The 15,464-nt window shown below is 48.2% G+C and overlaps 1 protein-coding gene across 1 annotated transcript in view; it reads right to left on the bottom strand.

The window, feature by feature from the left end:
- Positions 1-9,650, bottom strand: part of RNLS (renalase, FAD dependent amine oxidase) — a gene marked incomplete at both ends in the record, with an annotated part of 70,853 nt that extends 61,203 nt beyond the window's left edge. The window contains 4 exons of the mRNA XM_080348109.1: positions 6,357-6,515; positions 7,624-7,766; positions 9,342-9,447; positions 9,539-9,650. Coding sequence (XP_080204235.1) covers positions 6,357-6,515; positions 7,624-7,766; positions 9,342-9,447; positions 9,539-9,650 — 520 coding nt within the window. The remainder of the gene's footprint in view (positions 1-6,356; positions 6,516-7,623; positions 7,767-9,341; positions 9,448-9,538) is intronic.
- Positions 9,651-15,464: the final 5,814 nt, after the last annotated feature.

The raw sequence follows: 15,464 nt of genomic DNA, 5'->3' as shown, positions 1-15,464 counted from the left end.
AGTAACTAACAAATCGATGTACACATTTACACCAGACATTTTCAATATGTTAGGTAACGAGAGCAAAGCCAAAGCCTGGATAAGCCCTGCTAAGATTGCCTGGAACCGGAACTACAGAATTCAGAATTTATCATCACGCCATGCAAAACTAAACACGTATTCAGAAAGCGCTCAGGACTCATGAAAAATTATCAGTCATGCTTTCCTAATTCACATTATAAAGCCTCCCTACGTAAATACAGCCCTACTTTACTTATATCTTCTCATCAGCTTGTATTATTTAAAACATGTGGGGCATTCACACAGATGGGAAAAAAAATAGGTCAGGCTTGAAACAAAAGCCAAGCCATTCTGTTTTATTAGCAGATTAAACAGGCAATACTGTAATTTTAAATTCCGAGTGAAGCAACTTAATGAAAACGTTCTGAGCGCACTGATAAACTACCGCAAATTGTTGCAAACTTTAATTGCCACGTTGCCAAATGGCTTACTAAAACCAGAACTAGTTGCCAAATGGCTTACTAAAACCAGAACTAACAAACCAGCCTGCAAATCTGGTTTGAAAGCAGGCAAAAAAGGACTATATCGGTTAGTGATCATATGGAACCTGGTATACAAATCTAGGATTCTTATAACAATGTAACAGTCCAGCACGGCTGAAATACTATTAGAGGATGAACATTTGCAAAATCTAGTCGTTTCATTTGCAAAGATCCTGCTTTGAAGCTAATTTATTCCTTTTCTGACACCAAATTTGCATTGCAAAACCCAGAAACACACTTATTCATTTTCTTTTTACCTTCTGCATAACCGCAACATTTACTACCAAAATATGTAAAGCCCAAACACAAATAAGTGCAGTTAATTTAATTGCGTTATTCAAACTGAATGTCCTGCACATCATTTGATTGCTGCCACCTATTGTTGTTCCAAATGCGTTGCAAGGAGGTATAAAACTCTTTTCCCCTTCTGTTTCAACTTAGTACTAATACTCAACTATTTTAAAAGCTTATGCTATGTAAAGAAAGAAAAGCAAAAGACATTGCAAGAAGATTTTTCTTCTCTTTCGATTAACTGTGTTTGGTAATTCTACCGTAACTTCAAGTAAACACAGGACACATACGGTTTCTGAATGGAAACCAAGCAAAACTATGACTTCCAGCATTACTACTAGTTCTGTCTCTGCTATTGCTAAATATGGAACTGATATCTATTTGGGCACGATAGCTGTTCTATAGGAATGCATAAAAGTTGAAAATTAAGATGAATAAATATATTAGTAAATCTAAAAAGATTGGCCATAGGCACGTCATTCCCTTCTCTGCCCCCTTTCAATTAATAATGGATAAATGCTGGCAAAATTCAAACAAACAGAACAGAAGAATACCAATAAACACAACAAAATACTTTATAGATGTAAATAAATACACATATGTGCATATACATCTTCATATATATTAAAAAAATAAAGGTGTGTATACACACAAACTTCTCCACTAATCTCATGTTTTGCTTTATACTCAGAAGTAATTCTAGATGCCATTTCTCACCCAGTCCATTTGAAGTGAGAATTCTAAGTGGCTAAAGGCCACTTGATTCTGTCTCCTCCTACGTGTATACAGCTTCACAATGACATAAACTTTCAGGCTCTTCTAAAAGAAAAAGAGACACAAACTAATAAATTGACCTAACAGAAGCTTTAAGTCTGCAGAGCTTTAAGTATTAAAATGGAAAGTTTGCCACTGAACATATAATTTGGGAGAGTCATTATTTGAAAATCTTAATTCTAGCAAGTCATCTCACCAAAGGTAAAATTTCAGTCTGGTTCAAACTGATAAGCCTCATCTGATTTGCTTTCTACATCAGGATATTAAAGCTGTTTATTTAAATATGTCCTACAGACATGGAAATAAATATACAAGTTTACATTTGGAAATGGAAGAGTAAATCGGCCACTGGACCCAAAGGTACCTACAGCAAGGTAATGAAACTGCAGGTGCTGGTTGTTCCCATAGTGAATGTGTAGGTACACACAGCAGTTCTGCAATGAAGAGGAATCTATAATGTCCACACAAAGAGGATACACCTGCCTACGAATACGGGAACCAAAACTCCGGGACACACCTCTGAAAACATGGACCTAAGTGTCCAAAGTGTTTTGTTATTAAAGACAAATACTGCATGTTTACAGCAACCATCCATGCTTAAAAATACAATATTCAGAGAGTTCAATATTCTCAAGCAAGGGGAAAGTACCAATGTGACAGAGTCAGTCTCAAGGCTCAAACTGGAAAAGGGTGAATTCCTGCAAGGGGTGAATGACCACTTGAGGCTACTTATTTAAACTCTCCAACTCGGGTTCTTCTACACACAAATATCAAAGGCTAATTTCAATGCTTACTAATCAATCAAAGCACCATCTGCTTCACACAGTTGTCCCTTTGCACCTTCACATATTTTACAGCCTTTATCTATACCACAATGCTAACAAACCCTCGTCAAACCCATTTAAAACTTAATTTGGCTTTGAACCGCTAGATCCAGTTATACCTAAGCGGCTAAAATAGAACCTGGCACAGGTGCACAGTCATTTCAACCTCTAGTGTGCTGCAAAACTGATGTGAAAAGGCAACTCACACAGCAAGAGCAGTGGAGGAAAATTATGGAGGATATGGAAGATCCTTAAACGAGCTGTCAAAGTAGGAGTGATACACTGAGGCAAAGGAGGGTGCGCAATAAAAGCTACTTACAGCCAAAACCAGGGCTGTCCTCCCCAATTCCAGCTATTGCTAGTTTGTATACTGGCAATGCACAAACATGTTTTTCATTAGAATCAACAGATTTTGCGTCTGGATTTGGAAAACGGGAGCACACAAATGACTGAACTGCTTCATGGGTAAGAAAGCAGCACATGTGCAGGCTAACACTAGTGACCAGGCAGATGCTCAACAAGTTGGCAGCCGGTCATGAGTGGTGTCCCCAGAGCTCAGTACTGGGGCCAGTTCGGTTTAATCTCTCTATCAATGATCTGGACGAGGGGATTGAGCTCACCCTTAGTAAGTTTGCAGATGACACCACATTGGGTGGGAGTGTTGATCTGCTGGAGGGTGGGATGGCCATGCAGAGGGGTCTGGACCAGCTGGATCATTGGGCTGAGGCCAGTTGTCTGAGGTTCAACAAGGCCGAGTGCCGGGTCCTGCTCTTGGGTCACAACAACCCCATGAACACTGCAGGCTCAGGGAAGAAAGTGTCTGGGGGTGTTGGTGACAGCAGCTGAACATGAGCCAGTGTGTGCCCAGGTGGCCAAAAAGGCCACCAGCATCCGAGCTTGTGTCAGGAATAGCGTGGCCAGCAGGACTAGAGAAGTGATTGTGCCACTGTACTGGGCACCGGTGAGGCCCCACCTTGAATCCTGGGGTCAGTTTTGGGCTGTCAGCACAACTTGGCTCTTTGACATGCAATCGATAGATAAGGTTGAGATTTAGAGATCCACTGATGTACCCTGACCCTCTATTAGTCAAAAAGGGTCTGAAATCTACGCCCTGTCCAGGCTCTGAAACACCTTCCTTACGTTCTCCTCACCTATTTTCCGCTTACTTCTTCGCCTAAAGAAACAGAATTAAAGAGGCCAATACGTCCAGCACTTGGAAACTCCAGGGTACAGGGTCAGCCCTGCTGCCTGAGATGAAGAATTAACAACTGGCTGGAAATCTGGAAGCTGGTCTCGCACAGGGTACAGGCAGAGAGGGGAAGAGAAAAGAGGAGAAGGAGACAAAGCCTGCTGGGTTCCCTCAGATAAAAGTTAATCTGCAGTTATACAAAACATTAAAAGGATGTTGTGGAAAGCATCTGACAGTTCCAGGGCTCCAGAAGCAAGTGAGACAAACACCTTAACTACATCTTCTAAAAGAGACCTGCACACTTTTTGGACATGAAAGGATTTCAATACCTGAGGAAAAGATGATTTGCAAAGACATCAACTCTGATTGAGAAAAGCCTTGAGATGGAGACCAGGGGAACCTGGGCAAGACTCTGAGAAAACAGCACTATGCACTTTTCTTCTGTTCCTGGGACATTCCCTGTCCAGCCCCATTAGAAAGGACAAGATGGGCCAGACCCACTCCCACAGTCACTTACCCCAGGAATGACACCACTGAGCAACCAGACTGTGCCTCATTACACCCGTCCCCACATCCTCGTACTGCTGGGCTGTTGGGGTTTCCCATCTGCTGTGGGCTGAGCTGACCAAACTGAAGTAGCTTAAGGGTCAGCCGTGACTGCAAACGTGTCCCAGCAACATTCCACATCACATCATCAGGATAAGCCTCACAAGAAGAGAGAGGATGTCTCTCCTTGCAGAGAGGGAAACAGCCCAACCCATTGTAGGCGCTATACATCTCTCCTCTCACTTCCAAACACTTGCAAAGCCATGCTCTGGTTACTAACCATGTTTTTACCATCAGTTTACTCTATCTTTATATAGCAGAACAGTCCACCTGCAGCTATTTAAAGGAAAATATATAATGCTAAAAATGATGTCTATACACTTACCCTGCTCATATGATTCAGAGTATGAAGTCAAAGAGCACACTAACCAAAAAAATTCACCACAGGTACCACTACTTTCCAGGGGAAATAAGAGAGCTTACCAAACAACGAATAGCAGAGAACTCCTGCACTTAGAGGATATTTATCTCTTCAGGCACAAAGCTTAAAATAAGAGGTTGCAATGAAAATACTTCTCTTCATTACCGTGATCAGACATCAATTTTCACTCTCCTACCATAAGGCACTGTGCTGCAGCTCCGTGTCCTGCTGCCATCTATCCTTCTCTTTCCTGCCATCCCATCTCTTCCTTTTCCCTCATACAGGTCCCGGCTACTACAGCGCAACTCCAGACAGACCTGGGCAGCTCACTCTACCTCCACCTATTGCTCTGGTGTCTTTTAACAAAGCTTCCAAGCCACACTCACATATTTTAAAGTATTAAAATCCAAGCTACAGCAAAGCACAAGGAGCCAAGCGTTCAAGTCAGCTCTTCACCTTTTAAGCACTGGTGGGTTTTCTACAAACAAGGGAGCAGAAAACCCACAAGTTTTCAAGCGTCTACTTCAGGGGCTGGCAGCAGAGAGGCAACGAGGGCTGTCTGACCACCTCGAACCACGTGGATTCCCCTGCGCTGCTGCTAGCACGCCAAGTTCAAAGAGAGGTTATTACCCAGATGCAGTATGTCTTTGGTACAACACCGCAGCTGAGGCGATAAATCCACAGCCCAGCGTGCTTCAAATGGCGCTGCCAGCATCAGCATAGGCCCAGCTGGGCTTCCTGGCATCTGCTCAGCACCAGCTCTCAGAGCCGTCTCCTGCAGAGCTGCACCAAGGTCTCCGCCCTGTAAATCCTCACGGTGGCTGTTCTGCGAGGATCAAATCTCATGGCAAGCACATCAAATCTGCTCGCAGGCTCAGCAGCACCTCAGCTAACCAGCTCTCCCACAAACAAGGCTGCTGGGAGCCACTGTGGGCAGACACTGTGCACAGAGCTCACCGGGGTGAGCAGGACTCATCATCTTGCCTGCAGAGAAAAGCTGGTCCTGGGAGCCTCACACCTGAGACAACGCAACTAAGCTAGCAAACCTGTCCAGACCTGAACGTACACTTCTTTCTCAGCACCGAGCTGCTCCTCCTAAGCCTCCACGGCACTGTTAACACATTCACCTCCATAAATCACCTAAGGATAACTGAGATTTACTCACATTTGGGGAACGCAACCCACATGTGGCAGCCAACAACAGCAAACAAGCTGGAGGGTCTGAGAGGCTTTCATCTTACAAACCAGAGAACGGAGAATTCCGATCCGGGCTTGTTCCTCTGTTCCAGTTCATATGATTTTAGGCTCAATGAAATGCCGCAGGGATTTTCCCCAAAGCACAGTTGTTACCCAGGTGTTAGTCCCTGGGTCATCCCTCTCACAAACATACCAAAGGCAGCATGATGTCAACGAACAGGTAGCAACAAGGAAACCACCACACAGGGACCACCTGAGGATCTCATTTGACTCAATAACTATTTTCAAGTTACAGAAAGACAAGTCCTGTTTTAGGAGTCACCAAAAAATAAAGATCATATTAAAAATGTACACATCTATTTAGATATTAGGACTGTATGTAGGTATTTTTGCTACCAAGGTATTACCACTCATGTGCCACATGTACAGTCTCCAAATTACCCACCTTCTATCATTTTCAGGTTCCCCTTATTCTGGCAGAAACTAACAGACAGCTCAGACTGCTGAGTGTTTCTTTGCTGTGCTATTGCCATTTTACACTAGTTACCTGCAGTTTTGAGGTAGTAACTTACCGTTTAGAAGGTCACCCTGCAGCTGAAGAATTTGTGGAACAGGCATTGTGAGAATAACTATATCAAACTGTTCCGGCGGACCCGTTTTCCTGGAGACTTCCCATTTCCCATCTCGGAGACAGATGCAAGTTACATGCTGCTCATAGACGACATCTGCACCTGCTTGGAAAAAAGAGAAGTTGAATACATGTAGCAGTGAATTCCACACAGAAAATGCACAGTAGTCTCCCTGAGTAACAGCAAAGCATACAGTCTTAGGTTTCACAAGTTGCGTTGAACCAATTTAACAGCCAGCATATGATATTAAAAAAGGAGATCCTCATCTTCTGAAAAGATCTCCCTGCTCCCCTGCGCTAAGGCTGGTACTCATCTGACTCCTCTCTGGCTTGATTCAGCTCTGTAAACAGATGGAAAACTACCAGCTGCTCTCTCCATCAGGTTAGTTTACTGCAGCTTTACTGAGCTCAATCAATTCAGAGTGAAATCAGGAGTGCAGGAGGTGGCACAGGGTAAGCAATCAAAGTGCACCCCCCAGCAGCCAAAAGAGAACATGTTGCCCCTGTTAGCATCTCTCGTATATCAGAAGACAAGAACACAGTTAATTATTTGCAAGATTAGAGTCTAAAAAAACAGCTAATTAAAAAAAGACAAAACCAATCACATGAAGGGAACAAAGCGTGACTGCTCACAAAGCTAACATGTTTCAAAACAGAGTTAAATTAGTCCCCAAACTGTACAAGTGGTTCTGCCACATTACTCGCAATGCAGTAGTTACACAGTTTAAACCAGCAGATGATCTTCTCCTTCAATCTTTTCTCATTTCTACAGAACAAAGGATGTAGCTCACCACATAGTTAAATATGCACTCATGAAATAACACCCAAACGCTCACTTGATTCAAGTCACAACTCAAATCTCTTCTCAACCACGATCTCATTCCACCTAAACTATCTCTGTCCTAATGGTGCTAGGTCCAACTTTCATATGCTAAAGCCAACAGTGTAAATATAAGCCTGGCCCCTGAGCCTACAGCCCTTATGTTTGTATATTTTTACACAACAGCAGCACAACTGAAGCCAGTAAAGCGCTTGCAGGGCTTGGAAATCTATAGAGCTTGCAGGCATGTTTATCCATCTAAGCAACTTCAAGTCATACATAAACAAACAAGGAACTTGAACATTCACATTGAAGATTTAAATTTGAAAGACAGTTCAAAAACACAATCATTATAACCTTTCATTCCCTATGAAGGCATCTAAAGAATTACCTGACTGTTTTAAATAATACTTGACGACCGAGGAGATGCCCTGGGGTGCCATATAATTGCAGGAGCCTTCTTTCACTACCATTCCTTCAACAGGTGCAGTAAGTGGTTCCAAGACGCCATGAGACAGAAGCTCCTCATAGAAGCTTAAAGGGAGCAAAAGACACAGGGATGAAAATACACCACATAAAAACCAAGAGCAGTTGTCGTTATTTTTCACAGTTTAAGTTAAGACTGGCCTAACTTTTAAATTTAGAAAACAGTTTTTAATGACCTCATTCAACCCGCATTTCAAGGTTATGCTTGAACAGGAACCACAGCTCTAAAAAGACAAACTACCTTGCTATTTTATTAGGGGCTGGCCCTTTGTGTGATACCAAGGCTCCCTACCATGCCTGTAAAAGACACTGTTGGTGGTTTGACTTGTAGGTTTCAGGACTGTGACAGGTACCACAGCTACTTTAAGCTCAGAATATCAGCCTAGAATCACTGCCGTGATTCTGGGTGCAGGTTCTTGAAACACACCTGCCTTTTCTGGGGTTTCCACATTAATTTCACACTTTTGCACCACTGTTACATCACCGTCCCCTTCCCCAGGCTGCAGCAAACTGTCCCGTGCACGCTGCAAGGCCCAGCAGGTCCTGCCAGCGCCACCCTCCTGTCCCCTCAGCCAGGCAGCTGCTCTTGGGGACACAGACATGATGTTCCCGCTAAAACAACGCACCTCCCGTCTCTTCAGAGAACCCCAGAATGTGAGGGGTTGGAAGAGACCTGGAAAGCTCATCCAGTGCAAGCCCCCCATGGAGCAGGAACACCCAGATGAGGTTACACAGGAAGGTGTCCAGGCGGGTTGGAATGTCTGCACAGAAGGAGACTCCACAACCCCCTGGGCAGCCTGGGCCAGTGTTCTGTCACCCTCACCGGGAACAAGTTTCTGCTCATCTTTACGTGGAACCTCCTGTGTTCCAGTTTGTACCCAATACCCCTTGTCCTATCATTGGTTGTCATCGAGAAGAGCCTGGCTCCATCCTCCTGACACTCACCCTTTATATATCTGTAAACATGAATGAGTCCCCCCTCAGTGTCCTCTTGTCCAGCTCCAGAGCCCCAGCTCCGTCAGCCTTTCCTCACACGGGAGATGCTCCACTCCCTTCAGCATCTTGGTGGCTGCGCTGGACTCTCTGCAGCAGTTCCCTGTCCTGCTGGAACTGAGGGGCCACAGCTGGACACAATATTCCAATTTTCTTTCATATCTACCTGCCCTGCCACCCGCATTCAGGTGCCTCCGAGGTGTGCCAGATGACCTCCGAAAGTCCCTTCCAGACCAAACTACCCACGACCCTCTGAGAAATGAAGCAGCGGGACAGCACTTGCCGGTCTGCACCACGGAGAACCACGGAGAACCACGGAGAACCACGGAGAACCACGGAGAACCACGGAGAACCACGGAGAACCACGGAGAACCACGGAGAACCACGGAGAACCACGGAGAACCACGGAGGCGCGACCCCCGCGGGCAGGGCGGAGTGGGGCAGAACGCGCCGCTCCGCCCACGACCGGGCGTTCCCCCCTCTGTCCCACCTTTTATCGGAGGCGGCGGGGCGGGAGGCGGACCGGGCGGGGAGCCCGGAGCCCACCCGCAGCACGGGGACCGGCGGGGCTGAGGGGGCGGGGCCAAGGGGGGAGGGGGCGGGGCCAAGGGGGGAGGGGGCGGGGCTTACCTGCGGCGCGGCCCCGCGCGTTCGGTGTCGAGGGTGACGTACTGCGCGCCCAGGTCGGCGGTGCAGGCGGCGTCTCGCGCGCTGCGGCTCGTGCTCATGCGGCCCCCTGCGCAACGAGCCGGTCAGAGACCGACACACCACGCCACGCGACACGCCACGCCACGCGCCCCCCCGTCCGCCCGCCACGCCGGACCCACCTGCGCCGCGCGCCTTGTCCCAGACGGTGACGCTGCCCAGCGCCGCCCCCCGCAGCAGCGCCGCGCACGCGCCGCCCGTCAGCCCCGCGCCCACCACCAGCACGCGCGCCATGGCCCTGCCCCTCCCTTCTCTGCTCGGGGGCGGGACCCCCCGCGCCGGCCACGCCCCCCGGGGCGCACGCACGCCCCGCCCATGGGCGGTGCTGATGGGCGGGAAAGCGGGCGGCCACGCCCACAGGCGCGCGCGCGGGCGTGTGCACGCACATGCACAGGCGCGGTCACGCACGGCGTCCGCGCAGCGCGTCCGTGTGCGCACGGTCCCAGAATGTGAGGGGGTGGAGGGGACCTCGGAAGCCCATCCAGTGCAAACACACATGTGCGTGTGTGCACACACACCTACACGTGCAGCCACACACCGCCCTCATGCTCACGTGCACACACCCCCCCTGCACACGTGCACCCGTGTGCGCACATCCATGCACACGCACATGCGGTCACACTCCTCCCTGCACACACACATGCACACACACACCCCCCCTGCACACTCGCACCCATGTGCGCACATCCATGCACACGCACATGCAGTCACACTCCTCCCTGCACACACACATGCACACACCCCCCTGCACACTTGCACCCCTGTGTGCACATCCATGCACACGCACATGCAGTCACACACCTCCCTGCACACTCACACCCCTGTGCGCGCATCCATGCACACGCACATGCAGTCACACACCTCCTTGCACACACACGTGCACACACACCCCTGCTCACGTGCACCCATGTGCGCTCATCCATGCACACGCACATGCAGTCACACTCCTCCCTGCACACACACATGTGCACACACACACCCCCCTGCACACTCACACCCATGTGCGCACATCCATGCACATGCACATGCGGTCACACTCCTCCCTGCACACACACATGCGTGCACACACCTCCCTGCACACTTGCACCCCTGTGCATGCATCCATGCACACGCACATGCGGTCACACTCCTCCCTGCACACACACATGTGCACACACACCCCCTGCACACTCGCACCCATGTGCACGCATCCATGCACATGCAGTCACACTCCTCCCTGCACACACAGTGCACACACACACCCCGCCTGCACACTTGCACTCCTGTGCGCACATCCATGCACACGCACATGCAGTCACTCTCCTCCCTGCTCACACACGTGCACACACACGCCCCCCCCTGCACACTCGCACCCCTGTGCGCACATCCATGCACACGCACATGCAGTCACACACTTCCCTGCACACACACGTGCACACACACACCCCCTACACAGTCACACCCATGTGCGCACATCCATGCACACGCACATGCAGTCACACTCCTCCCTGCACACACACGTGCACACACACACCCCCTACACACTCACACCCATGTGCGCACATCCATGCACACGCACATGCAGTCACACTCCTCCCTGCACACACACGTGCACACACACACCCCCTGCACACTCGCACCCCTGTGCGCACATCCATGCACACGCACATGCAGTCACACTCCTCCCTGCACACACACATGCGCGCACACACACCCCCTGCACACTCGCACCCCTGTGCGCGCATCCATGCACACGCACATGCAGTCACACTCCTCCCTGCACACACACATGCGCGCACACACCCCCCTGCACACTCGCACCCCTGTGCGCACATCCATGCACACGCACATGCGGTCACACTCCTCCCTGCACACACACATGCACACACACCCCCCCTGCACACTCGCACCCCTGTGCGCACATCCATGCACACGCACATGCAGTCACACTCCTCCCTGCACACACACGTGTGCACACACATACCCCCCTGCACACTCGCACCCATGTGCACGCATCCATGCACATGCAGTCACACTCCTCCCTGCACACACACATGCACACATACACACCCCCTGCACACTCGCACCCATGTGCGCACATCCATGCACACGCACATGTGATCATACACCTCCCTGCACACACACATGCATGCACACACCCCCCCTGCACACTTGCACCCCTGTGCACGCATCCATGCACACACACATGCAGTCACACTCCTCCCTGCACACACATGTGCACACACCCCCCTGCACACTCGCACCCATGTGCGCACATCCGTGCACACGCACATGTGGTCACACTCCTCCCTGCACACACACATGCACACACCCCTCCTGCACACTCGTACCCCTGTGCGCGCATCCATGCACACGCACATGCGGTCACACACCTCCCTGCACACGCACATGCAGTCACACACCTCCCTGCACACACCAAACCTCTACATGCAGCTCTTGTGCACAAACCCATGCGCACACACACATATATGCACGTGTATAGACACACATAGGCACACACATGCAGTCACACACCTCCCCGCATGCACACCCGTGCATACACACACCCCAACTTTTCTCTATTTTCTTCTTTTTTCCTGTTTTTCTCTCCTTTTTCTTTCTTAAATCTTCATTACCCGTATTATTTGCAAAGCACAGGAAACATAGACGAGGAAACGGCAGTTCCAGACGTTTCATTTAGACTGATACTGCAATGACCTGTTCTCTGAGGCAAAACACACCATTGTCATCTACCAGTGTGGACCCAAAACACATCTAACAGGTCTCTGGTGAAAAAGCACGGCAGAAATACATCTCCTTAGGGGCAGAACAGTACTAGTAGGTTGGAAATTCATTAAAGATTGCAATGAATCACATTTTTAATTTATTTTTTTTTTCTTTTTCACAAAAAAAGAAGCATCGAGAAAGAAAGAAATCCCGAAAAGCAATTACAAGACAGTCCGGCGTGTGGCTCCGATAGCCACGTGCGAAAAATCCGAATGAGAAAAGGGGCTTAGGGAATGTACGAACTGGCTGCGTCTTGGGGTTTATCTGAGATGTTTTGGTAAGAAGATTTGAGTCGCTCATTTTGCGCTGCATGTTTTCTGACTAAAGGGCTTTCTCCAAAATGCGGTGTGTACACGGCGTGATCAGGCAGTGCTGCAAAAATCACCCCTGGTAGGGCAATTATGCAGCAGATAGAGAGTTCAGTCCATGGTTGGTTGGTTATTATGACCGTCCCATCCATGCTGCGCTTACACCCGTGTCCTCGGGTCTCACACCAAAGCAATTAAAACCATTAACTCTGTCCCAGGGTGTTGTCTCTTGCTCTCAAACCAAGTCCAAGTAATGACTGTGCTAGCTACAAAAAGGTTTCTAACTGCACGAAGAAAATCAACTCATTTTCAGGCAAACCAGCACAGTATTTCACAAAGAAATAAGGTGAAGTCTTTCTGCTTTAAGAAAGACCTCTACAGATTCATGGCTTTGCGGGTTTGGGACAAACTGTGTTAAATATTGCCAGGTTTGGAGCATTTGCTCTGCACAAAACCACCATTTCTCTGCATGGGCAAGCATGTGAGAAGATGTTTCTCCATCCCTGGCTCCCCTATATACGTGGAAAATAGAGGCTGAACTGTTACAATACCTGAGTTCACATGAAACGACACATGCAGATCCTCCACAAAACCCAACTCCATAGGTTGACCTTTAGTTAGAAACAGCAGAATTGGCTTGAATTTCAGTGTTAAACATGATGATGACTTTTTTGCCCCATTTTTACCAACTAAACGAGGCTTGTGGACCAAAAGAAAACAGGTCAGGGAGTTATTCCTTGCTCATCCCTCGCAGCACCAGGATGCTGACAGCACCACCTTTAAGCTTTTGCTTAAAAATGGCTATTTTTCCTGCACTGTTGTATAGGAAATGTTTTTAAACCTTCAATGCAGAAGGTTTAGCTGATCGTCCCCGGTTAGGCGCTCTGATGACGGGTTGCACGTCTTGTCGTCGCTTCCTTTTAGCCTGTCTTAACTTGAACATTTCTTTCTCATTTTTGTCCCCTTTGGAATAGAAGCGAACTGTATTATTTCTGGTGGCGCTTGCAAATCTGGCCATTTCATTTACACCGAGTGGTGAGGTCTCATGTTTTAATTCAGTTCAACACGTGTCTCTTGCACCATTTATAGAGAGAGCAGTGATTTCAGGGGGATTTCACCTAGAGGTAGCAATGAAAGGCAAAGCACATCAATGAGAGACAGAGAGGAAATACAGAAACTAATGTTGGGTGGAGAACAGTCTTTCTAATGCTGTTGTGGGTTATTTCTGATAACAGAATTCATTATTAGAATAAATATATATATATATATATAATTGTGGGTTATTTCTGATAACAGAATTCATTACTAGAATATATATATCTCTATATATATGTATGTGTATATATATATATATATAAAATGACTTGGCAGTGATTCCCTGGTGATGCTGGACACCATGCGCTAGCCTGGCTGACCACAGTAGGACGCCACTCTTGTGCTGAACATCCATCTTACACCGTGGCTTGGGGACCAAACCATGTCCCACCCTCCCAAACCAGCTGTGATGCTAATTAGCGCTCCATGATAGATATTGCAAGCCTTTGCCCGCTTGCTCTATCAATTCGGGTGAACGTTTGCCATCTGCAGCATCCTTTGGTGAGATGCGTCGCAGGGTGTCACTGCAGGTGACATGGCAGCGGTGATGCTCTGTGCTTTATCCTCTGCCGCCTTCTTCAGAGGTCCTGTCCTAAGCCTTTCTTCTCCAAAGGACAATGTCAGCAAGCAGAAATTAAAATGTAATGAATGTTATCTATGCAGAGAAGCTTGCACTCATTAGTTCCTGGTATATCACAAAGCCACGTTGGCTGCAGTAAATAACACATGATTGAATTCTCTTTCCTCCCTGTTTTCTTCCTAAATGTGTTGCTTCTGCTTCTACCTCATTCCAAGCAGCTTTATGTAAAGTTGTATTTAGAGGTATTGCTCTATACCTACCCAGGTTTTGCAGTTTGCTTGAGACAGTCTGTTCCCAGTAAACACTTTAGTCTCTTCTAGAATAAAAAAACAACTCGTAAATTTTATTAGACCATCAGATTATCGGATTAGGCAATTGTGTGCTTTTCCATCTTTAAGAAGTTCTCTAAGCATCTTTCTGCGATACAAATTCTTGTTTAAGTTAATCCTGTTTAAACACATCTTTTTTTCAATTCTCTTTCTGGTTCTGCTGAAACAATTTTCCCAAAGGAAAAAAAACTGCAGCTTTACTTGGGATTTTGCCATCAGTACAAAGGGCTGTTCCCTGATTGCTTTGCCTCCTTTGCTGAGCAGTTTCTCTCCCTTTGAAACAAAGCCATGACCCAAATCCTCACTGAAATGAAAATAAATGGGCTCCCAGCAGCAAGAGATGTCTTCAGATGAGACACGTGGCACGTGGCTGGACCCAGGAGATGTAGAGAAACAAATAAACGACCCCAAAATCCATCTCCAGGGCCAGCAGAGGGGATTGGAGACCCCGACACAGCCCCTTGGCCAGGGGTCGGGGATGCTCCCACTTGGGACACGTGGTGTCCCCAGCTCTGCTCCTGGTGGCATGTGCTTGGTGGACACCTGGGGAGCATGGGGCAGACCAGCAATCACGAATGCACTAATTAGCGTCCTGGGGTGATTTTTCCATGCACTGATGCTGTTTTCCACCAGTGCTTTTACCTGGGTGCTGCCCAGCTGTTGGATGGTCCCATCTCAGCTAGATGGGGCAGTGGCTGCCATGACCTGGGGCTGGACCACTGACCCCAGAAACTCTTCCCATCACCCCAAATGCTGCTGCCCTGTTCCTCCCCAGCTGACTAGTTGGGTCTGCTGCCCCTTACTGGGAGCACTGGGATGGTAGCCAAGACCTCAGCGCACATCGGCACTGCCATGAGGCCATCGCCACTGCTGGAGAAGAAGACCTCTTTTACTGCATGCTGTTTTGGTGGGAAAAGGTAATGGAAGTGGACAAGGCTGCAGGCCAGTTGCCGAGTCAGCAGATTGTCTC

The sequence above is a fragment of the Nesoenas mayeri genome (genome assembly GCF_963082525.1).
Source record: "Nesoenas mayeri genome assembly, chromosome: 7".
Classification (NCBI taxonomy): domain Eukaryota; kingdom Metazoa; phylum Chordata; class Aves; order Columbiformes; family Columbidae; genus Nesoenas; species Nesoenas mayeri.
Note: the sequence above shows the minus strand (reverse complement) of the source record. Positions and strands in the feature narration are given on the sequence as shown.